General features: G+C 33.5%; 2 protein-coding genes and 1 long non-coding RNA gene across 3 annotated transcripts; 2 read left to right on the top strand and 1 right to left on the bottom strand.

Annotated features, from left to right (window-relative positions):
* The first annotated feature begins 527 nt into the window (after positions 1-527).
* Positions 528-1,774, top strand: LOC101210780 (zinc finger protein ZAT4). The gene has a single exon (XM_004147206.3). It carries the CDS (start codon positions 809-811, stop codon positions 1,565-1,567), a length of 759 nt encoding a protein of 252 aa, XP_004147254.1. The 5' UTR covers positions 528-808; the 3' UTR covers positions 1,568-1,774.
* Positions 1,775-8,443: 6,669 nt separating this feature from the next.
* On the bottom strand, positions 8,444-9,092 carry LOC105434781. Its single transcript, XR_968844.2, has 2 exons — positions 8,880-9,092; positions 8,444-8,795 (listed from the first exon to the last, which is right to left on the bottom strand). It is a non-coding gene; the product is annotated as an uncharacterized LOC105434781 (long non-coding RNA).
* Positions 9,093-9,945: 853 nt separating this feature from the next.
* On the top strand, positions 9,946-24,066 carry LOC101210537. Its single transcript, XM_004147205.3, has 9 exons — positions 9,946-12,085; positions 12,215-12,572; positions 13,779-13,863; positions 15,069-15,125; positions 17,270-17,329; positions 17,422-17,616; positions 18,889-20,385; positions 21,306-21,489; positions 23,293-24,066. The coding sequence occupies exons 1-8, from the start codon at positions 10,855-10,857 to the stop codon at positions 21,327-21,329; spliced, it is 3,507 nt and encodes a 1,168-aa protein (XP_004147253.2). The 5' UTR covers positions 9,946-10,854; the 3' UTR covers positions 21,330-21,489; positions 23,293-24,066.
* The last annotated feature ends 1,711 nt before the right edge of the window (positions 24,067-25,777 follow it).

Raw genomic sequence — 25,777 nt, forward strand, 5'->3', positions numbered from 1 at the left:
ATTCCAATACAACTCTTTAAAACTAAAAAAATGTAATTGATATTTATAACAATTTTAGAAATAATAATAAAAAATATAAATATAACAATAATAGACTTATATCGATGATAAACTTGTATGATTTATTAATGATAAACCACCAACGATATGGCCTATCATGGTAGACATTAAGGATGAAGTCTATTGATGGTAAAAACTTGGTTATATTTACAATTTTTTTAAAAAATAGTTTTATATACTAATATTTTTGCTCTAAATAATTTATTTTTACTATTTTATTTATTTTCATGACTTTTGAGATTATTTATTCTCCAAACAACTATTAAAATAAATTCAACAACTAGAAATTAGAACCAACATGACCTAAATATTTGTTGGTTGAGTTGGATTGGATTCATGTTTTTGTAAGTGGAAGAAACTTAGATCCAATAGACCAGGAGCACTCTCAAGTACGAGAAAAGAGCTTAAACTTCCAATTTCAAGAGATGTACTACCAAACTACAGCTCACTTGACACCTATACTAACTTTGACATAAATTATATTGTTATTATTTTTTTTTTTCAGATGTACAAGGAAAAATGAAAAGGTGCATTAAAAATCATAACTTTGGGTTGTGTGTGTATTGTCTATGTCCTTTTGGTGGAAGAGGAATGCTTGTCACCTACTCATTTCCCTCTCTACTTTCAACTCCCCCAATCCCTTCCTTCACTTCTTCTCCACCTTTCTAAAAAACAATTAAGAGATTTGATCTTTTTTTTCTTCTTTCTTCTTTCTTCCTCTGTTTCTTTACAATAACACAGAACAAAAATGGAGGAGGAGAGACATAAATGCAGGCTCTGCTCTCGAAGCTTCACCAATGGGAGAGCGCTAGGTGGTCACATGAAAGCCCATTTGGCCACTTTCTCCATTGAACATCAAAAAACCTTCAAATCACCAGATCTAGAAATGCTCTCTGCTAATGGCTCAATCTCCATTGTTCAAGACAGAGAGAGCGAGACCGAGTCAAAGAATCCAACTAGGAGGCGCTCTAAACGGACTCGGCGATTAAACACCGAGTCGTTGCCGTCGCCGTCGCCTGAGCCAGCTAGTTCCATTTCCGACACCTCCCCAGAGGAAGATGTCGCCATCTGTCTCGTGATGCTTTCGATGGAAAAGCCTTCTTCCTGGAAAGATCAAAGTCGGACGCCGGAATCGGAAAAATCAACTGCGGCGATGGTGGGGAGGGTGAGGAAGAGTTTCCGATGTGGGAAATGCCGGAAAACTTTCCGATCGAACAGAGCTTTGTTTGGACATAGGAAAGTTTGCAGAAAGGAAGGGGAAGAAGAAGATGGAGAAGAAGAAGAAAAAGGGATGATTAATGGAGGTAATTGGAAGATCTTCAAATGTCCTTATTGTTGTAAAGTGTTTGGGTCTGGACAAGCTTTAGGTGGACATAAAAGATCTCATATACAGGGTTCAATAAGAACCGCCATTGATAGGAGTTCTAGCAAGCTTGAGATTGGCTTGGATCTCAATTTGCCAGCTCCACTGGAAGAAGATGATTATAGTGTAGTTTCTGATGTTTGATCATTGATGATATTTTTTTCTCTCTTTTCTAAATATTATTTTGGTTTATATGCTTTACCCCAATTCCTATATTTTCAACTTTGTTCAATTGAATCTCTGTACTTACAAGTCTTTATTTTGTTACCTAGCATGAGTGTAGTTCAATTGATTCTTGATCAAGTGATCGAAATTTTAAATATTTCATCCGACAAATTGTTAAATTAAAAAGAAAATCTATATTTTGATCATGGAATACCATTTTAATATCAACATGAGTTTGGGCTGATTTTTTTTTTTTTTTTTTGTTGAAAAAAATGATGTAACAGAAATGAAAGAGACAGAGTATGGGCTTGTAAGTACATGAATCAAGGGGATGTTTTGACGATGTAAGAACTAAATAGACTTTGATCAAACGTCTTAAGAATGTGAAGACTAAAATATTTTAAACGAATTATGAAGATAACATTTTGCTTGAATTTCTCTAATTTTCGGTGAACTTTATATCAGTTTTATGTTTAGATTTGAAGGATGAGGGTCTGATTTCGATGTTCTTGGTCAGTTCTGTCGGCGTCGTGAACAACAAAATGGCAGTACTAAAGTGACTTATACAGAAAATAACAATAATAAATTATAAACGTAGTCCTAAACTATGACCTTTCATTTGGTCTAGTTCCATGGATATTAAAAAGATTTAAATTGTATTTTGGTTTTCATACTTTCATGGACAGTTCATCCTTGAGTTCATTTTGATAGATGGTTCTTGGTGTTAATGTGCGGTTAAAAAACTAACAGAATTATGATGTGACATTTGTTATTAGATGTAGTCATTTTAAGTTTTAAACCTCGACCAATAAAGCACACTAACGCAAAGAATCATATTGGTTTTCTTTTGAATACATGGATCAAAATAAACTCAAATACATGAACCATTTATAAAGGTATATTGATCAAGTTAGTCAAATATTTATTTGACAAAAGATTGGAGATTTTAAAATCTCATTATATTTTTTTTCTTTAAGTTAAAAAATATTTATTTGCATAGAATTAAAATTACTTGATAAATTCAAAATATTTCAAAAATAAATATCTATTTTAGATGATTGCTATAACTTAAAAAAATTTCATATATAAAAAACTTTAATGAGATGTTAACTCAAACCAACCAACATAAAAAACCATTTTTCTTACCACTATAATAAAACGAAAGGCTAGTATTTTATAATATATTATACCATTTGTATTTCTTTTAACATTTTAGATTTTACATTATATACATTGTTAACTATTGAATTCCATCTAAGTTTTTGGCATTACCATTCCTCAATGTCTAGCAAATGGTTAAAAATCAATACACATTTTAGTGACCACATTATTTGTTCATAAAAGAGAAGTGGGTCAACTAATTAAAACTCCAAACATAAATGATAAGATACTTTTGATTAGTGCGGGAGAAGAAATTGAGTAAGCAAAAAGTTTGATGCTAGAAAGGGGAATTTTTAAATCTAGAATTAATCTTAAAAAATATATATGTTCCAATGGTTAATTTTAGAAATTTCTACACCTATAAAAAAGATTAGGTTTAAACCCTTGACTGTCGTATCTCTCATTAATGATTTAACATAACTATCTAATCTTTTAATGTAACTATCTAAAGCCAATCAAAATTACAACAATTTTGCTTTGGAACAACTTCTTAATATGTTTGGTTTTAAATGAAGAATGAAGAACTAATTTCTAGAAATGTCCAAGTTTTCAACTTTTATGGGCTTTGACGTAACTTCGAAAATTGACCAAAAATAAAATGAATCCAAAACAAACCTAGAAGTAATTAAATGATGCAATGTGGTGTGTAATAAGTGTTTGGTTTGGAAGGATTGAACCATTCTAAAGCCTACTATTTAAGAATTCAATGGTTTCTTTTTCCTTTTGACATAAGGAATTTAATAAACATTGAATTCCAGCCTAAGAATTAAACTTTGCAATGGAAGAGAAAATCATACAATTTTTAACTAAATCATACAAAATATTCTTAAACTTCAGGTAAGCTTCAATAGGGTCCTTATAATAAGTTTTAACTTAATACTAGAACTTTAAAATTTTGTTTCAAAATGACTTCTATTGACTTTTTTTTTTTTTTAAGTGACATAACAATAACTTATAAAATAAAGATACATGTACATTAAGTTAAACGGTTCAAAAGTTTTATTTAGCATTGAATTTTTTCAATTTTTTTTTAGCTATTATGTTAAAAGAGAAAAAACAAAGTGCGATACTTAGTTGAAAAATAAAGATTTCTCGCCATATACCTTGGCTGAAGGAAAACAAATTTAGGAGACAAGGTTTTAGTTGAAATGGTAGGAAAAATTACACACCATAAAAAACTCACGTAATCCTAACAATCAAAATCCTTTTTATTATTTGTGAAAGCTTGAAACATTAAAAAAACGATTGATTCATGAATGCAGTTAGTCTCCATCCTCAGATGTAAAGAAAACCTTTCAAGGAAAAAAAACTACCATTTACCTACTATGTATCATTATTCTGTACGTCACTTTTTGTACCATAGTTATATTGAGAAAAAAAAAACAACAAAACTTAAGTTCATTACATTACCAATTTGATTCTTATAATATGAAGTCAATAAAAATTTAGTCTCTAATATCGTAAAAGTTTGATAGAACTTCCATAAATAATCTTCCTAATATTTATATTAAAATCTAAGAAGTATTGAAGAAAATTTTAACAAACCATAGAAACTAAATTCTAAATAAAAAAATTAAAATCAAATTTTAATTATTCTTAAATTACATAGACTAAATTTGTAATTTATTTAATTTTTTTAGATTAAATGATAATTTATTCCAAAATTTACATTTAGATTAAGTGTTTTGAACTCGATTTGTAATATCAAACTCATTTCATCCGCATGATTTTCACGTTTTACAATTTTGTTATTCTTTCTTTGATTTTTCACACATAACACCCTTCACAATTTCTCTTTTTTTTTTTTGTAACTTGATTACATTCCCAACTTTTTTTCAAAAGATGAATTTGTATTTATTTAGCCGTATAAAATTGAAGCAGAGGTAGAGGAGGGTAAAAAGGGAAATTGAAATGGTGATTTGGTCAGCGAGAGTTAGGGCAGGCTTTATGCAAAACTAGTAGGGCACCGCCGAACTGGCTGACAAGTGACAATTTTGAAGAATATTTATAAGCAGAGTCTAATCATAATGGTCAATATAATTGCTTTCTATGGATGTTTTGTACGACGGACGCATGGCACTCCCATCCATTAAATATCCATATCCTAATATAATACTTTAATCTAATTACCAAAAATAAATACAAATAAAATAAAACTCCAAACCTTCACAAGTTCCCATTTTTTTAAAACTATCTTTCACGGGTAATTAGTGATAATCTTTGGTGGAAATTGGGATTTGGGAGGAAAGTGGCGGTAGTCTAAGTCCTAATTTTCTTTCACTTCCAATTCATGTCTTAGTTTTAATTTATATCCCTTATTTTAAGATTTAGAAAGATCAAGAAGCACATTGCAACTTTTTAGTGGATTTGGGTGACTAATGGCAAGTTTTGGAGTTTTTTTTTCAGAAAAAAACTTTAGCTTGAAGCAAATGGTGGGTGAAATTAGGTAGGAAAGGGTATATACTACTTAAAAAAAAAGCCCACAAGTATCTATCTCCTCCCAACACAAAAGCTATTATAAGTTTATAGTCTATAGATTTATAATTCATAAACTACAATAATCAATCTCAACCGCTCAAACAACCTTTAAATTATAAATTTAGTTCATTGAATTTGAAGTTTGTATTTAACAAAATTACAAATTTAATTCATTAAATTTGAAGTTTGTATTTAACAAAATCAGTTTTAAGCATGATCTTTGTAACAAAATGATTTTGAACCATTAAAGACAAGTTTTAAACTGGTTTTCAAAAACTTATATGTGATTTTAACCATTTTACAATCACTTTTAATAATTATCTTTAAGAAAAGTTTAGCAGAGAGTTGAAATCTAGAACGATGAAATTGTATATAAGGTAGACTAATCTCAAATAATGTGATAGTATAGGATTAAAAAAGTAATGAGGAATGAGGAGAATGGAGTGGGGGCACTGATGGATGGAAGGTGTTTTCTTTCATGAAGGAATCTATAAAATCAAGATGTTGCCTTCTTCTCAGTTCTTTTTAAAAGGCAGTCCAATTCCAATTGAATGTATCTTTTCCAAGAGAAGATTGAAGCAGTGAGACCCCCCCTCCCCTTTTTCTCTTTATCTTCTTTTAATTTGTCCTCAAGGTTTAGTGGGCCATATACTCGAAGAAAAGCTGATAAGAGTCGCTTAAACAAAGGTTTGAGAATTGTAAAAGGAAGCCTCAAATCAGTAAATCGTTCCTTTACAAATGACAATCTATAGTTTGAACAATGTTATAATTGTAAATTATGGGTAGTAAAATAAAAATTTTACTTTTTCCTGTATTCAAGCCACAAATCAAACAGGGAAGTAGAAATTTGGTGAAAGGTTATGGGAGAAGAGCTGAGACCATCAGGACAGACAGCAAACTTTGACATGTCTGAGAGACCTCGTTTTTAGCAAAAAAAAAAAAAAAAAAGACTCCTTGTGACACCAAATTTCTTGTTATATTGAAAGTCAAACCAAGAAACCCTTTACAGAAATTGTATTATCTCTGCAAAACAATATGTACTTTAATTTTAAAACAATACTAATGAGTTTAAAAGAATGGATTGAACTCCAAGTTTCACGTATGAAACTTTCAAGTTTGAATTAAATATGTATTTGAATTTTCAATAGTGTGTTTTCTAACTTTCAATTTTTAGATAGTTAGCTCGTCAGTGTATTCATCACTTAAATTAATAAAAACATAAAATTAAATTTTGATTAAAATATCATTTTAATTTCTATATTTAATATTTTTAAAAAATTTTATTCTCTATGCTCATAGTGTTCAAATTTAATTCTCATACTTTAACTGATTTTTAGATTTAGTCCCACCTAATTAACTTCTACGAAAATAACAGAATAAATAATAATATAAATAATTTTTCTGCAATAAAATAAAATAAGAAAATATGTGTTCAAAATTTAAAGTAAAAATATTATAAACAACAACAAAAATTAACGATAAACTAATAGACTAAAACTCGAAGAATTAAAAGTATAAAAATTAAAATTGAACAAAATTTAAAATATATAAACTAAAATAGCCTGTTGGAGAAAAAAAAATCTGAAAACCTATTATATACCAAACCAAAAGTTTAAAATTCTGTCTTCTAGCTATCTCTGCATGTATCTTGTTCCAAAGTTCCTTATGTGAAACTTCCTTGTTTAGATTCACATAAAGGAAGTTTGAGAGATTTTGGTGGGTTCTTCAACATATTTGTTATTTGATACATATGAAGAACCGTGGCGTGGCAATACCAGACTAAAGGGCAGTTCGGTTTCTAGAGAAATCCATTAATTTAATCACGCTACACTGGCTAGGCACATGTGAAGATTCCTGGAAATTAAACCTTTCCATTTTGTTTTCCATAACTCATAGGAATCTTGCTTCCAATTTGATTTTGGTGCAGTAGAATATTTTAGTCTACTAAATGTTTTGAGTTAGAATTAAAATAGTTGATGTTCTCAACTATTATAACCTACACCCAACTACCCAACTACAGTATTACTATTTAAAATAAAATCGTTATTTAATATAGTTTTAAATATTTATTAGTTTCTACACTTTTTCTATTTACTATTTTGTATTCAAATTAAAATAGTCTACTTCTAAAAAAAACTATATTATAACCTTCTAACAACTATTATAATACAAACCAACCCCTCTTAAATCTATTGTTCTTTTCCAAAGGCATTTTATTGGATACAGAACTTGGATGGAGTCTTTCACTTACATGAACAAGCATTCCCTGTTAAAAAGATGTCGCTCAAAAGAGGACAAGGTTGCGTATTAGAATTTATGTCTTAGTAAAAGGATAGGTGCAGGAAGATCACTTTTTAGGGTTATTCTCTACTCCTAAATTGCCACTGGATAGCATATTTTCTTGCCTTCTAATTGGAACCATAGAGTTGATGAGAATCTAATCAAAACTAGAATTTTGTAGCTAGGATGATGCTTAAACCAATAATGAAGAATATTCTAGAAGAAAGAGCCTCGTTGAAGATAGACTCATTCGATGTTATGACAAGAATTCTTTTGATCAATTTGGTTTTAAACTATCCTTGAGCAATTATTTCATTTTGATTATATCTCATCTCTTCACTTGTTCCATCTATTCTATAAAATTTGATGCTCTTTTGTCACTTTAAGCGTAATTCAAAAGAGGATCACCTCGGTTATCATTCTAGAATGCTGATGATTCGACCTAATTTTTATGAAAAGCTTTTGTTCAAACATAATTTCAACTGGTTGTAATCTTTCGGGAAAGAAGGTCGTAGATGATGATCCATGCGTGGTTAGAATTAAATCGTAAGCTTATTTAAGCTCTTGAATTGTCACTAACAAATCCTTAAACTTTAAAAAATATCTCAAAAATGAATCGAGATGCTTGATAAAACGTAAATCTCACGTCAAACGCACAATTGGATAGAGAGATGAATTAAAATAATCCTAAAAGCCACGTACCAAACTTATAATCTAACCCTATATGTGCTAGCTATTGTAAAAGGGATGAAAATGTTGTTCATGCCCAATGGCTCTGTTAATCTAACAGACAAGTGTGGTGGAAATGGCCTTCGATCGATTAATATTGTGAGTCTTGTAGATACAAGAGAAATTATCTAAAAACGACCGAAGCTTAATTGTGTTGTTCCTACGGCCAATTTGGATAAGGAGAACTCCGATTATTCAATACCGAAATTCGTTCCCTACAAAACTCAATTAGAGCAGGTCTATTCTTATATGGATGCAATCAGAAACGACTAGTCTCAGAGACATTCAAACAAAACAGTAAGAGATAATAGAAATCCTAACGAATATAAACAGCAAATAAATCCATCGATGAGTTCATCCAAGCTAAATACAGATATTGCACTCAAATAACAGAATAAATTCTCCGGGTTATGGGCGATTATTAGCTAGTAAACTGAAATTTACTTACCTCGATGTCGAAATCATGCTCCGATGTGATAAATCCAACGATGACTGGGGAGGCGATTACACTAGGAGAAGGCTTATTGCAACTTGCGATCAGTGTGGACGTTGGTTTGATCTGCGATTAGATGAACAATATCTTGATTAGCGATCCGCAGCAAGAAAAAAGTAGAAGAAATTTCAGAGGTTAAGAAAATCTTACGAGATACCAAGGAGACGAAGCGCTTTTGGCAATGGTGGAATGAGGTTGAGTTTTCCCACCAATTAACGTAAATTGGAGGGAAGTTTTTTAGAATAAATTGGAGGGAGTTCTTTTTTTCAAGAGATAATGGTTTTTTAACAATTCCAAAAAAGTATATTTAAGACAAAATTTGAAGGGTGGTTGAAGAGTGGGATATTGTGGTACAAATTTCATTAGAATAGTTTGGACTTATTTTAGATTGTGTTATAGTAATGTATGTTTGGTATATATATTATTTTAATTTGATAAAAAAATAATTAATATCAAACAGTAAAAATCGTAGCAATTTAAGAGTTCTAAAATAATATTTACTATAGCCGATTTGATATGCAATGCAATTTTCTTTTACAAAAAATACTTCTGGTCATCTAAGTTTGAATTTAATGTTTATAAAATTTAAAAAACAAACACTCTAATCTCTAAATATTAAAAAATACTTGTAAATGAACGATTCATCGTTAGTTGACTAAAGGAAAAGTGACATTACATATTGAATTAACGAATAAAAATTTGTCAATTTAACATATCACATCACTTATCCGTTAGTTAAACAAAAGTTGACTCAAACACCATTTATATTATTTTCTAATTCTCCATGAGCAAAATTGTTTATTTTTAAAGATGAGCACTAATCTAACTTTATAACTAAACATAAACATATATCTTATTTTTTAAATGATATAGAAAATAGCATGTATATTAATTAAAAAGTAATATATATATATAATTTATAATTACTTTCAAATATAGCCAAACAAACTAAATTATAGTAAGGTGCAGAAATAAAAAAAAGTATGATAATGAAGTTTATGTTATTTACATTTTTAAATTATAAAATAGCAAATTTAGAAATGAAGTATGAATAGTCATATTTTAGTTTAGTGATTGCTAGCATATTTGTCAAATATATAATATAAAAAATTGTTATGAACTGTGTTTTTAAAATTTTTGTTCTTTTTCCAAACCATTTATTTGTGTACATTTGAAATGGAAACAAAATGGATTTTCAGTTAGTCCGGGAAAAAATTAAATTTGTAAATAACTTAAAATACAAACAAAACTGTGAAAAAAAATAGCGAAGCAAAATAATCAGTTTTCCCGATCGTTGCAAGAAGAAAAAGAAAAAGAAAAAGAAAACCTACAAGAGATTGAGATTGAGGCGTTGATTCGCATGGCTATGGAGCTTTCGGCATTGCATCGTAAGTATGGTACAGGAACGTGCATCACGAGCTAGAGTTCCATGACCTAATTCGACGAGCGGCGGAGCTACGGCGGCGCAACCATGTGCTTCGGGCGTTGGTGCGGCGAGAAGGTCTGAACTCGGTAGAACTATGATAAGAAATTGAGGATCATTGAACTTTGCCGTTGTTGTTCGGAGAGGGAAGTGATAGTTGAAATTAGGTTAGGCGTATTGATTCTGGAGAGTTCGGGTCGGGGAACGGAGCTTCTTGGACTCGAGGTAAGTGATGAAGTTCTGTTTTCGGAATGGTTAATAGCTATTGGGGATGAAATTGGGAATGATGCCATTTCGGTTTGAGGTTGATGAAATTGGGGTTCGGAGTGGCGAATTTAGCTGAAGGGGATTTGAGTCTTACAACGCTAACAAGTTGGGGAACGTTCATGCATAGGAAAGTATTGGAACTTTGAAGGCCATTGATACTTTCTTGTATATATAATACACACTATTTCTTTCAACAATTATACATATGGGCCCTTACGTCAGTTTTTCACTTAAATTTTCGTTTTCTATTAAAAATACCTTCACTAGAAGCTTCATCACGTCTGAGCTCTGAAACGGAAGGTTTGAATTCTGATATTATTAATGGTTCTGAAACTGTTGGGATGAAGCTTTCAAACCTTGATGGAAATTCATAACCGTGTCTCTGGAGATTTTGGGCAGGATGAGGAGATTTAGCAGAAAATAACAGATTCTTACATGGGTACATGTGAGAAAGAACTTCAGAAAAGTGGGTCTAAAAATCCTAATGAAAATAAAAAGGACTTAAACATGCAGCCAGAGAGTGAGATTGGTCAGGTACAACATGATAGATCAAGTGCGAGGACTGATACGGATGATATTAGTGCCCAGGAACTTAGTTGTAAACCACCTCAGAAGCCCTCAGTGGACTTAGAAGATGAAGATGCAATTTGTACACGCACAAGGGCTCGTTATTCACTTGCTAATTTCACACTTGATGAACTTGAAAATTTTTTACAAGAAACTGACGATGAGGATGACCTTCAACATGTTGATGATGAAGAAGAATACAGGAAATTTCTTGTTGCAGTGTTGCAGGATGTAGACGGTGACAGCAAAAGTCAAGAAAATGAAACTGTTGAAGATGAGGACGAGGACAATGACGCTGACTTTGAGATAGAACTTGAGGAGGCACTTGAGAGTGATGTTGACGAAGTTACAAGAGACCTGACCCAAAAGGAGAACAACAGAGCTGTAAGACGACCAGAGACTAGACAGAATAAGCGTTTAAAAGCGTCCGTTCAAAATAACAAACGACACTTAGGACAGGCAAAGCGGCCATTGCGACCACTCTTGCCAATACTGCCTAATGAACCAATTCCTTCTTTTTCCCCTCACGATGGGAAAACCTTGGCAACTTGGAATGCTCCTACTTCTCGGTCTTCTGTGAATAAGGATAACTTAATAAATGGTTTTGCACCAAATCAAATTGGTCAACTCTACTGTTTGATTCACGAGCATGTGCAACTTCTCATTCAAGTCTTTTCCATATGTATATGTGATTCTTCTCGACAACATATTGCTTCCCAGGTACATGGATTAATCTCTGAGATGCTTCATAAACGGAATGAAGTATTGGCATGGAAAAAGGTTCCATTTCCTGGCATTTGCTTTGATTTTCCATGTGTTTATTCGTCAATGCCAGATGAAGTAACAAATAGCAGTTTCCAAGTGCAAAGAACGCTGGAATCAAACGGATTTTGTGGTGGGAAAATCACGGGGTCCACTCAACAAACCTACCAAAGGGTTGCATCACAAACAACTTATGATAGAGGGCGTGATTCTGTTTCTGTTAGGCAGGTGGTTGAAGGCTCCAGTTGGGCACCATTTGTAAGTGGCCCAGTACTATCTATGCTCGATGTAGCTCCACTGAATTTAGCTGGAGGCTTTTTGGACGATGTTAATACTGGTAAAATACATTCTTAAGTGCTCTATGATGTTTGGGTAAAGATTTAGTCTCAAGTTTTTGATGCTATGACAATCTTCTGATGTTCTAACTGCATTTTATATCTTTTTATTGTGTGGGATTGCATGCCAGTTGTTCAAGATTATCGAAGACGTCGTTTGGAATCAACATCAGATACACCCCTAGAAAGAGAACCCCTTTTTCCCCTACCTAGTCTCCATGCATTTCCTGGAGTTAATTGTGAAGGTATGTCTGGAAGGATCTCATCTGTCAACACAGCAACACTTTCTCCTAGTCAACAGCCACCTAAGAAGTCATTGGCAGCTGCACTTGTTGAAAGCACCAAGAAGCAGTCTGTTGCCATGGTTCTAAAGGACATTGCGAAGTTAGCCCAACAATTCTTTCCTTTATTCAACCCAGCATTATTTCCTCATAAGCCACCCCCTGCTGCTGTGGTAAATCGGATTCTTTTTACAGATGCAGAGGATGAGTGAGTTACTTTCTATCCAGTCAGTGGAAGTACATTTTTTTCTCTCGCAGTCGTGTTCACTTTTTTGCTTCACTTCCCTGGTTGCTGCTTCTCATTACCTTAGATTGCCAATGGTTTATAATATGTGTGACTTTGATAATCTATTTCTTCCTGGCATGTGCATATGTGCTGATATTAAACATCAATTTTTTTTGTTCAAGTATTTTGGTCAGAAGTTCACAGAAATATGTGAATTAGATGAGCTCTGTAAAAGATGTCATGACACTTGCCACAAAATCTTCTTATTTCGGAGCTTTAAATTGAATGAAATAATGAAATTTTTTCCACAATTCTGGTGAGGGGTCAAGGGTTTGTTATGTCCTTTTGAATTTTTTCATTTTACTCAATAAAAGCTTGGTTTTCATTTTTAAAAAATCAATTGTAGGAAGTTTTTGTTTACCCCATTAGTTTGGTGGGTCAATATCTTGTCACCCTCTTTCTGAAGTTTGGTTTGACTTGAAAATGACATAATTAGACTTGTGCTGTAAAAAGCCGGGTTTTGATTCCCTCTAACTTACCCATATCTGAGGAAAAAGTGTTTGTGCTTGTTAGCCCATTTCCCTCCTTAGCTTCAAAAATAGATGACGCCCAACCTTGAAAGATATTTTATATATATTAAATTTCTTTTAAGAATGAGCCTTGAATGAAGGAGATTTCATTGTCTTGTTTGGAGAGAAGTCTGTCTCCCCATTGCTTTAGCGACCTTGGCAATGGTAATGTTGACAATGGGAACATCGCATTCCTTTCTATACAGAAGTCAAAGTTTTGTTGCTCAATCTTATTAGGTTTTCCAATGGTTATGGCTTGCAAGCCGATAGTAGAGTTTCCTTAGACAAAGAAAAGTCCTTCTCAAAGAGTGTCAAGGTTATCTGGAGTTTTGTTTGCATGGTGAGAAGAGAAATAATATGTTCTAACTATAAATGATTAGATCCTGAAGGATGTCAGGGGATGAACGAGTTACCTTCTTTGCACATGATGATAAGACAGAATTTTTTTTGTTTCAGATTGCCCATCCTTTGGGATTATATGATTTTCCTTATTAAAGTTATCACACTTTAGTTCTGTAGCTTGTCAGAAATTTAGGATTTCTAGGTTAATTCGAACAATTATGGAATCCTGGGCATGCAATTCGCTCGTTGGTCATACCTATTGTTGATTCATATGCAGGTTATTAGCCCTAGGATTGATGGAATACAATACAGATTGGGAGGCTATCCATAAGCGATTTCTTCCTTGCAAATCTACACATCAGGTACTTTGTGCTTTAGCTTTCAAGCTTTTCTTTGTCTTTCAAAGTGTGTTTGTGATATATATCAAAAGAAAATTTTATTCAATTGAATACAAAGTTCCTAAAACAAGAAGATAATCTCTCTATGTATAGAGAATTGGAAAGCAAACTAATCCTATTTCTAATTAACCAAAGAGACTAAACGTAATCCTTATAAACCAAGAAAACTAATCCAAATCCTAATCAGTTAAAGGTTTAACCATGATACCTTAATCCTACTACATCGGAAGGGGTCTCACTTGATTAGATGGGAGGGAAGGTTATTGATAGGCCTGTTTCCTTGGGGGGGGGGGGGGGGGGGGGGGGGGAGGTGTGGTTATAAATAGGGAATCAAAGTTCTCATAACAAAGCTTTGTTGGCCAAATGGCTATGATATTTCTCCTCTTAAGCCCAATTCCTTTGGTGTAGGATTATTGTTCGTAAACATGACCACCATCCTTTTGAGTTGCTGTGTAAGGGGGTTAAAGGTACTCATTGGAACTTGTGGAAGAATATTTCCAGAGAACTCCATTATTTTGTCCACATGGTCCGTTGTGTTGTGGGGTACAAGAGAGACACATATTTTTGGGAAGACCACGGGTGGGTGAGAGACTTTTTTGTCCATCGTTCCCTCGTCTTTATCATTTGTATTCTCCTGAAAATATTTTTTGTTTACTTCTTGTGTGGTGTGTTCTTTTTCTTTCTGGTTTTGTTGCTTTCTTTTCAATAGGGACAATGTGGTCGCTCTTCTTTCCTTGAGGGTCACCTCTTTAGGCGTGGGAGAAGGGACCGTGTAAATTTAACCACTTACAAAATTTTGGGGTTCAAATTGATATAATTGTTCTTTCAGAGTTTAAATTGATACAACCCCTAATATTTAAGTCTATAAATTGACTTTTTTCCAAAAAGAAAATAAAAAGAAAGAAAAACGACGCTGGAATGATTTTGTTTGTCCAAAGTAGTGACTTGAAATTATTACATTTTCCTCTGGTATTTCGCTTGAAACTATGGATCTAGTAATTTGAAAATTTCTATGGTAGAGCTCAATAATTCATTTTAGTGTGGTATTGAATTATCAGTATGTTTTCTTCTCCCATTGGCGTGTGCTTGCTATATTTATTTTGCACAAGTCATTCTATATGAGAGTATCTTCTGTACCTCTTCCTGATGTTCTGTTATTCATTTTGCAGATTTTTGTTAGGCAGAAAAATCGATGCTCGTCAAAAGCGAATGAAAATCCAATCAAGGTATGTTACTATCTTTTATAGGGAAAGTGAGATGTAAGCTTTCCCTGATCTTATCGAGATTTTAAAAGAAGATACTCTTTTGGTTCTCCTTGATCTTTTCAACTCCTTGATCTTTTCAACTCCTTGCATGTCTTATATGTACTGTGCAGCTGTCTATAGTGCAAAGAAGATAGGTTTTCTAGCCTGTTTTGTTAAATCTGAAGAAAAAAAATTATTACATGGATTGAGACTTCCTTGTTAACAGTATTGAATAAAGGTTTACTTTGGTCTTTCTCTTGGGAGCAATCCCAAGTCTGTTTCTTTATAGGACCCTGTGGTCAATTTTTGAGAAGATTAGCTTCTTGGAAAAAAGCTTCTTTTCTATAGATGGCAGGCTTGTCCTGATGAGACCAGTTTCCTTGGGTTGAGGGTCATGAAATCGGGAAATTTAGGGTGCCAAACAAAGCTTTTTTAGCCAAACATCTATGGTGTTTATTCTTTGTGGTGTAGGATCATTGCAAGTAAACATGAATACATGATCGTTTTGTGTGGGGGGAGATACCTTTCTGTGCTTTATTGACTTGTTTGTATAATTTTGTCATTCCCAAAGGTCATTTTGTCGAAGACTTTCTTGTGTGTTTATGGAGCTCTTGTTCCTTTTCTTTTGGGTTTCGTTGCTCTCTTTCAGATAGTGAGGCAACAGGGATGGTTGCTCTTCTTTATTTACTCGAGGGACACTCCTTTAGAAGAGGGAGGAAGGATGTTAGAGTCGGGATCCTCAATCCTTTGGAAGGGTTCTCTTGTGAATCTTTCTTCTAGTATTTGGTTGATCCTTCACCTTTAGGATGTCGGTCTTTATGGTGTTTTGGGAGGATTAAGATTCTTAAGAAGGCGGGGTTCTTGGATCGGCTTGCGAGGAAGTTGCCTTTGCTTGTTAGGCCTTTTTGTTGAAGGGTGGAGGAAGGCTTGGACCATATTTTCTGGATTAAAAATGTCCTTACCAAGATAGTGCACAAAAAAAGCCCATCAGACGAGCCCAAACACAAAAAGGGTTATTTTTGGTAGCAGAACAAGCAGGTGTGGCATAAACATCTATGTTGAAGAACATCTCCTTGATCGTTTGGAAGAGGAGGGAAACAGCAAAGGAGGTGGCAGGTGTGGAATGATGGTTACTCTTGGAAGAGAAGGAGATGTTTATATCACACGCGAGGGATTCAAGAGCAAAGCAAGAACTAATGAAGCATTGACAAAAGAATTAAAGAAGAGAACCTCCTCTATTTCTTTGTCCCTAAGAATGTCTCCACAATTGTTTTTGAGAGGGTCAATGTAGTTCTTACTTCACCTCCCACTAGCCACCCTATGGAAGTTGGCGGTGATGACATTTCTGTCCTCAGCACAACTTACCTTTACATTTTGTCTCCAACTCAGTTTCCCTTCTCACAAGCTCAACATACTCCCCAATCCCCATTGATAGGAAGACATTTCTCCTTAAGAACATTGGTTAACTCCCCTCCTCTTCCAAACGATCAAGGTCCTTTAGCCTCCCCAAGACTTTTTCTTTTTTATTCAACAAATCGGCAGCACCTCGTAGTTCCATGCTTTCAAAGAATCTCTAAGGGCTTTTAAATTTTCCCATGAAATGATATCCTTCCCACTTACCAAGGGGCTTCACCAGCTACAACAAGGGGAGAAAGGACTTGAAAGACGGGTCCAGCATATTTTTTAATCTTAAAGGGTAGGGACCCCAGATTCTGGGGCCTGGAGACTGTCTAGCACTGAGGAAAGCTTAAATCCATCCATTGGATAACAGAAACTGGTTGATCCTGCTTTTATATGCTAAGAAGAAAGAATCAAATTAGCCTTACATGGCACTTTTACACCGTGTGATTTTTTTCTGTTTTTGTTTTTTTTTTTTTTTTTGGTGTTTCAAGATAAAGTACTCTCTCAAAAAAATCTTTTCTAATTGTTCTGCTTTGATATTCAAGTATTTCTATCTTATACAAAAAGAAAAAAAAAAAGTCAATTGTAGAGTTATGTAGCACCTTTGGCAATTAGGAAGTTTCTTCTTTCCCCTTTTATTAACTACCTTTGTTTAATGGCATCATTTATATTTTTTGAGAAAAATTAAAGATTAACTGTTGATGTAAGACAATTTCTCCTTGCAGGCAGTTCGGAACATGAAGACATCACCTTTGACTGTGGAGGAGATAACACGTATTCAAGAGGTTTTGACCAGAAGCTTTGTGAATTCATTATCTATATGGTTGCGCATCTGATAAATGCCCTTTTTAACTTAACCTATAAAATAATTTCTCAGGCACTTAAAATTTACAAATCTGACTGGATGTCTGTATGGCAATTTGCTGTCCCGTATAGAGATCCATCATCATTAGCACGAAAATGGCGCATTGCCCATGGAATTCAGAAGTCTTATAAACAACAAAATCCAGAAAAAAAAGAGAAACGACGTATATATGAATCAACACGAAGAAAGATGAAGGCTGCAAATCATGTAAGTTGGCCATATTCTTCTGGACGAGATTTCTTTTCTCCTGTCTCTGAAACCATTTACAAAAACTGCTCTTACTGAGATACCAATTGATGCAGCTTACTGTAAAGCTTAAGAAATTTTTGAATAATTCTTCTGATATATTTATTAATGAGAGGAGAAACCTTTTATAGGCTCTGAAGTTTACAAGAGTTTGTTGAAGTTAGTTATTTTAAAACTAACTTTGAATTGAGTTGGTTATTGTAGAACTAACTCAAGATACAACAAGGATTAACTAAAGAATAACTAATCTTAAGATACAAGAATGGTAATGCAAGATACTCAAGAATTAGTTAAAGAAATACTCAAGAACTTAAAGAAACATCAGGAAAGGCGGATGTTCTACATCATACACATTTATTGTCATTGTTTCAAGATCTAATGAGTTTAAACATTCATGATTAAGAGAGTGGGGAGATAAGGTATTCACCTTACCAATTTTAAGGGTGATACTGGGCAACACTCTCCTGGCAATAATTATAAACGGAGAGTATCTATTTAATGAAGAGACCTGTTTCCTTTTAAAAAATAAATAAATAGCCGGAGAGTACTGCAAAGAAAATAAAAAATAAAAATCAATGATCCCAGGAGGCATCGAAAGAAAAATCCAAAGACTCACTAATACTCTCTCCCCAGTAATTGCTTTTATTTTTTTTAAGCTATTTCCCCAAATTTTCACCCAGGGGACAGTTCGATTTCTATCAAAATAATTTACCATTTTCTTTGATGCCCCAGAAGCATTTGTAAGGTATGAAGCCTTTGACATCCTTAAGAATTATTGTTACAATGCTGAAGTAAAGTGTAATCGGCCTTTCTTAAAAATTTAACTTGAAAGAGCTTGAATGAATAGCGCTCAAGCATCTTCCTCGTTCTTACAAGTAGTGTACCACTTTAGAATGTTTGGTACACTACAAAGTTCCGCATATCCTCTTACCTGGTTGAAAGGTCATAAAAGGTGATATTGGCCTAAAAGGTGATATTAATGATTAAATAAGATTTACCCATGGGTCTTACCTATCTATAAATTACAAGTTGGTGGTATTAGTTAGTTGATTATGTATAATATACGTTGTAGGTAGCTGAAAATGTATGCTTGCCATCCAATTGGATAGTGAACCCACTTCACCACTATTTAGTTTCACTAGTGCTCCTGAATTTTAAGTATGAGGTAATGATCGATGGGTATGAATTTCATTTCACTGATGGTTCAAGCTTTTTATTTTAATGTTTTTACAGGATTCCAAGTTTGAAAATACTGGCAGGATAAACAGTAATAGATATGGGAACGTTGATAATGATGGCACTCCTTTTGCAAACGAGGCCTTTGCTACAGAATGGAGACCAGGTACCTCCAGTGGACTCAATCTCGTTGATGGTAATCTTCCTTGTGATATATTACCGGAAAAGGATATCCAGAGCAAAGAACAAAGTAACTCAGTTGAATCTGGAGACATGCAAACGCAGAAAAAAGATGTTCATTGGTTCTCTTCTGGACCAGTGCACTCAGAACCTCCACAATCTCTTTCAACCCCAACTGGACATGTAACACCCACTACGAATGCACAGAATCTCAGAGTTTCGGATGTGAAATCTCCAATCTACTCTAGGAATTATCGGGCTCGTAGATCTAATAGTTCACATTTGGTCAAACTAGCTCCAGACCTTCCACCTGTCAATCTTCCTCCGTCCGTTCGTGTAGTTCCCCAGTCATTTTTCAGAGGATCTGTTTTTGGAGCACCAGCAAAGGCTTTTGCAGCCAAAAGCAATAAGGAAATTTCTCAGGCGATCAATACAGTCAATAGCAGGCTGAACAATAGTAATCCATCAAACAACACCCACAATGTTGTCATCCCACTAATGGAAGATGCATCTAAAACAAACATGGAAGAATCCAGAGCTAACAATGATAATCCCACTGAAACAGAAAGAGGCACAGATTCTGATCTTCATATGCATCCTTTACTTTTCCGGGCCTCTGATGATGGATCTGTGCCTTATTACCCTGTAAATTGTAGTTCTAGTTCATCTGATACTTTTGGTTTCTTCTCAGGAAACCAACCTCAGTTGAATCTCAGTCTATTTTATAATCCACAGCCAGAGTACCACGTTGGTTTTGAAAAATTATTGAAGTCAAAGAAGTTGACTTCATCACATAGCATTGATTTCCATCCCCTCCTGCAAAGATCTGATGACATAGATCAGGTGCATACGACTACATCTTTGGATGGCAGATCTCGTGGTCACAACATATTTGGTGCTGTACAGAACCAACCTTTGGTTAGTAATGGACGGTTGACTAGGGGTACGGAATCCTTTAAGCACGGTGATAAGAGTTATGGTTTGGATTTAGAGATACACCTTAGTTCAGCATCCAATAAAGAAACCACTCCAGGGAATAAAGTATTCACTGCACATGATCATTTGAAGTCAGTAACTGCTAGAAATTCAGACCGATTAGAGAACCTACACAATGGTCACTTGAATGGACAAACAAGAACTAATGAAGAGGGCAATCTTGTTTCTGATGCCCATCCCCTGGTTCAACCATCTATAGACAATTGCAGTGATGACGTGGATGACCTTTCTCACCCAGGTATCATTATGGAACAGGAAGAATTAAGTGACACTGATGAAGAAGTTGAAGAAAATGTTGAGTTTGAATGCGAGGAGATGGCCGACTCTGAAGGAGAAGATGGATCTGACTGTGAACCAATTACCGATTTGCAACATAAGGTAACCTTACACTTTTGTTGACGTTAAAGATGCTTGTATAAAAATGGTTGGGATTTCAGTATATAATTTTTTCCCTCTAGTTTAGCTTGTGTGCATTGGTCAATTGTAGATTCTACGATTCTTATAGAACACTGATATAGTTTCTATGTTTTGTTGATATCTCCAAAAGAAATTACAATATAAAAGAGAATTGTGTTCCTCATACTACGAATCACGATTTCCAGAAATGAACAAACAACAAACAACTATGTAAAGAACAAAGTAATTTAGAATACAAAAACAACACAGAAACGATAGAACCTGACCCTCTGCTTCTCCTCTCTCTCAAGGAGTAATGCAGCCCATTGTCTTCACCAAAATCTTTCTCCTCCCTCTCTTTCTTTTTGCCCTTTTATACGACCTATTTCTAACTAACTTTGGCCCACTGTGGTCCCCTTTTTCTCTCCCTCACTGCCTCCTTCACACATGCTTCCTCTTTCTTACCCATTCTATTATATTGTAGGATAATAGGGATAATAGGATGTCTATCAGATTCTTAACAAGGGAATTGGTCGCTTATCATGATAGCCATGTGAATGGTATTAAAAATGATAAGGCAAGTGTTAAAACATAGGTGTTGAACAGAAAAATTAAAACGTGACTGTGCTACTTCTCTAAACCCTAACCTGCTCCCGGTGGAAGCTTCTCATGCAATTGAGGCTCCCGATTCCCACCCTTCCTGTTTCTAGGTGGTTCTTGACAAAACAAACAAGAAATAAGGTGTATGTGTACTTGTTGGTGTGTGTGTGTGTGGTTGTTCTGTCATAGTATCCAACTCTCATCCTATCGTCAATCCATGTTGCAATATCATTCTGTAATAACTTTTGGATGGAGGTGTCTTCTGGGCTGAAATATACCATTTCTGATAAACTCCTTGGCAGAGGGTTATTCGAAGTCCAGGCTAAGTGAATGCTGGAGACTTTCATTTCCATCGTAGAGGAAAACACAATATCATCATCATCGCAAGCTGCTTTGCCATTTCTCTCAGAATTGCTTTGTATATTGCTGCGGAGCACTTGTTTGAGAATTCGATTCAATTTTGGAGACCTGAAAGTCATATGCAGTGTGAGTATTTCTAAACTTCTGGATTGTTGTTAGATTTTACTCTTTTTTTATCTTCTTCTAACATTTTGACATCTGCTTTCTAATTTCAAACCTTTACCTGGAAAGGTGCTATAGTCAGTAACCTTTATTTTTGTGCAAGTTCCAGTCCCTTTGTTATTTTGAAGTATTTTAGGCATTATGTAATCTTTATCTTGTGCTTAAAGTCCAATAATTTTACAAGCTTTCTTTTTATTCACTGCTTGGTTTTGTGTTAAATTTTTACATCAAGAATGACATAGTATATTGTCTTTTGAACGCTAATGTTCTCCTAAGCTTTTCATTCACCTCATCTTCATCTTTGGCAACTAACGGGAAGTACTCTATATTTTAGAATATCCTTTGTGTTCAATCGTTTATATTTATATTTATAATAATAATAACAACAGTAAACCTGTTTATTGTTTGATCATAATTGGTAAAAATAAGAGGTGAAATTTACAAGTGACAAACCTTTTCAAGTTCCCAAGCCTAAAGCTGGAAAGGAAAGGTTGTTTTGCTTTTATCTTACTATTTAACGTTATTTCATATTTAAGTTCCTGCATTAATAGTCTTTGTCAACGTTCACTTTAAACCTTTAGGGGGGGCGTTTGAGGCAATGAGTTGGTTATTATAGTCCTAGATTATTATAGTCAAATTGAAATAGTTTGCGCTTGGGGTGTAAATTATTTTAGTTGGGTTATAATAGTATGTGTTTGAGGTGTAAACTATTTTAATTTATGACGAAAATAGTTCGTACTATATTAAATAATAAAAAATGATGAATGTAAAATAGTAAAAACTTTAGCAAAGAGTAAATATTGTAACAAATGAGGGTTTTGAAATAGTATTTGTTGCTAATTGGGAATTTTTAAAAAGTATATAATCTTAGAATAGTTTGTCCAAACAACCTCTTAAAAACTAACTTTCAAGGAAGGTTGACTGGTATTTTGGGCGAAAGTTTGAGACTTTTTGGTCAAAGTGGAGACATGTTTGTTGCCCTCCCCAGTGGTCCTCATACAGATTGGGATTGGAGAGTATTTAGAATCAATCTTCTCCAGTGATATGAAGGTTGCTCAAAGTTTTAAGGAAGAGTGAAATCTTAATAACTTTCAGATAGCAATTAGCGAATATACGGTCAAATGTTTCCTCTTTTTGGAATTTGATCCATCATAATCAAGTGAAACATGTCGAGATTGATCGCCATTTCATTAGTGAAAAGATTGAGACAAATACAATAGATTTGAAATATGTTAACCAAGGCATTGCATCGGACCAGTCTTGTTGGATTAATTTTCAAGCTTGGAATGTCCAGCATAAGCCATCTAGGTTGGAAGGGAGTGTAGGAAATCAAGCTTAATTGATTTTGCTGCAACCAACTGACCTTAGCTCAGCTGGTAGAGTGGAGAACTGTAGTTGGAATTCAACTCCTTAATTGATTTTGCTGCAAGTTAGGAATCACTAAGATTGTGTATTCTATGTATATTTTATTCACATAAATTTAGATTGATTGCTCAAGTCTAGTTCTTTGATTGAAAAATCTTTAATTCTAGAAAACATGTTACAATGTTTCTAAAACATTTTTAATTCTAGAAATGTATTTATACTATTGATGATTTATCATTCCATCTTCCATAGCCTTTGGTTTTTTCTTTCCTTTTCAAAGTTATCACGTCGTTTTGTTGTATTATACTTCTGCTGCCGTATTTATTTATCTTTATTATTTTTTAAAAAACTGAAATCTAATTTACTGCTTCCTTTGGTCTGACTTTCAACTATCATTTTTAGGATCTTATACCTGCCCAACGGAAGAAAGATGAAATAGAATCCACAGCTCGGGGGGTAAGAGAATATGAAAATCAGACATATTCGCCATCCGAAAGGGTTTTGGATCCCTTCTTTGAAGCTATCTGGCAATTCAAGAATATTGCAGGTACCATTCCATGGTTACATTAAGATTCAAATATGCCAGATGCATTCTGATCTTGGTCTTGGTCATAAGGGCTTTTGAGTACCACGGTAAAACTGCACCTCCTTCATCCCTACATATTATTGAGAAAAGGGAACACAAGGAGAAACATAATTCTGTAGAGCCGGGTAATTCTGAGTGAGACTGAGATGGCTCGATATCCAATCCATTGGTAATCTCTCGTTGTATTGGATACGTTGTCTTACCATTCCCAGGATGAAGAAATAGCATGATCATAATCGACCACAAACACATACTTTGATATTCCATCAGGAAATATGGAACTAATGGAAGACAGGATTGGATTTGCAGTAGAAAGCAAAAGCAGCAAAGTGAGATTAAGGAAACTCTAGGTTCGGCTAACTCAATTTTTGAGGTTGGATTATCTGTGAGGGAAACTTAAGAATGCCTGCCTTTTGTTCCATTGTTATGTCCAATTTGCTGTTAAATATGAAATGTAAATAATTATACGATGTTTTATCATTTCTGGTTAACTCTAATGAAGGTTCTTTTCACAGATGTGAAATGGTTTTTTAAGGAAGAAGACAAAGTAAATTTCGGAAGGATAAAAAAGGAAGTGTTTGGTTTTGAAATGATCTCGAGATGAGGCCTTGAGGGTAAATTGTTTCATAGGAGGGATATGATTTATAGGTACACTCTATAGATAAGTCCTTCCTATCTTCTAAGTTTTGGTGTATGACTGTTTGGTTTTTTATTTTTTATATTTTAAAATCACGTTTACGAGAAAGAAGTAATTTTAAAAGTCTGATTTTGTTTTTGGAGTTAAAGAAACACAATTTTCAAAAACCAAAAAGACTGATTACAGTTCGAGATTGGATCCATCAACAAAACCAAGCTATGTTTGGATTGATCAATATTAGTTTTTTTTTTTTTTTTTTTAATCTTTTTAAGAATTACATTTACATTGGTTTCTATAGTTCTAGAGTCTTATAAAATAAATAGGTTTTCCAAATGCGTCAAGAAATGGTGTACCTCCTCGGGTTGCATTAATATCATTTATTGGATGCATCTTAAATGCTACATTATGATCACTAAATTGGCATATACTACTTGGTTTTAATCCATAATTCTTTTAATGTGGATTAAGGTCAATTCTGACTTTTTAATGATGTTGATATGCTCTATGAAATTATGAATCTACATCTTTAAAATTACTGTCTGTGTTTATTAACAGTTACAAAGTCAATTCAAATATGTACTGAACCACTTTCAATTACATCGGACTTAGGGCTAATGGCTAATGTATTTACTTAATTATTTTTTCCTACATGTGTCTGATTTAATGGGTCACTGGGGTTGATAGTTGGAGATAATTGGTTAACAAAATTGACTATGGAAAGTGGTTGTTGTCGGTGCTGGTTTTCGAAGAGCGGTGGTAGTCGACAATAACCATAATAGAAGTTGATTTCTAGTGTTTCTCACTAACCAATTTATATTATGAATTCATTGTTTTAAAAGTTATTTTGAGTAATCATATACAATCTAGAAGATTAGAAGTTAAACTTGAAAAGTTAAATCAAACCTTTCGTACGTACGTGTGTATATATAATTTTAGCATTGGCATATGTTACCTTTTTTAGATTTACTAATATGGATTAGATTCTATTTTTCCATTGAACTAAACAATTATTTGAACTTTACGGGCTTTGATACCAAAACAGACCATGTGGGATTTTATTTGAGATTTTATTTTAGACAATGTGATATTTCATCTCAAAATGAATAAAAGATAATAACTCATTTATTAGATTATTTTTATTACTATTATAATTTTTTAAAACTTTTTAGAATTAGAGGGTTGTTTCACCCACTTATTAATGAAATATTTTTCTATAAAAAAGCTTTAATAGACATAATATTTTTGTCTCTAGAGGAATTTGAGTGAAAAATTATATCCTACAAAAAAAAATATATAACTATAAAAGGTAGCAACTTTAATCGAGTTTATAACATTTTTTAAAAAAGTTTACAAATTATCAGTATAGACCATATTGTACGTGATAGACTCTTCATTCATTAGTAGATTATTGACAATTTTTTTTATTATTTGCAATTTTTTTAAAATGTTGTTATATATTACTTTGAATCTAATTATTATATGGATAGTTGTCTGAGCATGATGACTATATCTACTATTTTGTTTCAAAAACAATCTTATATTCATAATAAATTTTTAACAATATTGTAAAATTAATAACAAAACAAAATCTCATTTACCTTATAAACATTTACTATGTGGGATGTGTGAAGGTCCACACATATTTTTTCTTGTTTACATGAAAC

This window comes from Cucumis sativus, chromosome 3 (assembly GCF_000004075.3).
Source record: "Cucumis sativus cultivar 9930 chromosome 3, Cucumber_9930_V3, whole genome shotgun sequence".
Classification (NCBI taxonomy): domain Eukaryota; kingdom Viridiplantae; phylum Streptophyta; class Magnoliopsida; order Cucurbitales; family Cucurbitaceae; genus Cucumis; species Cucumis sativus.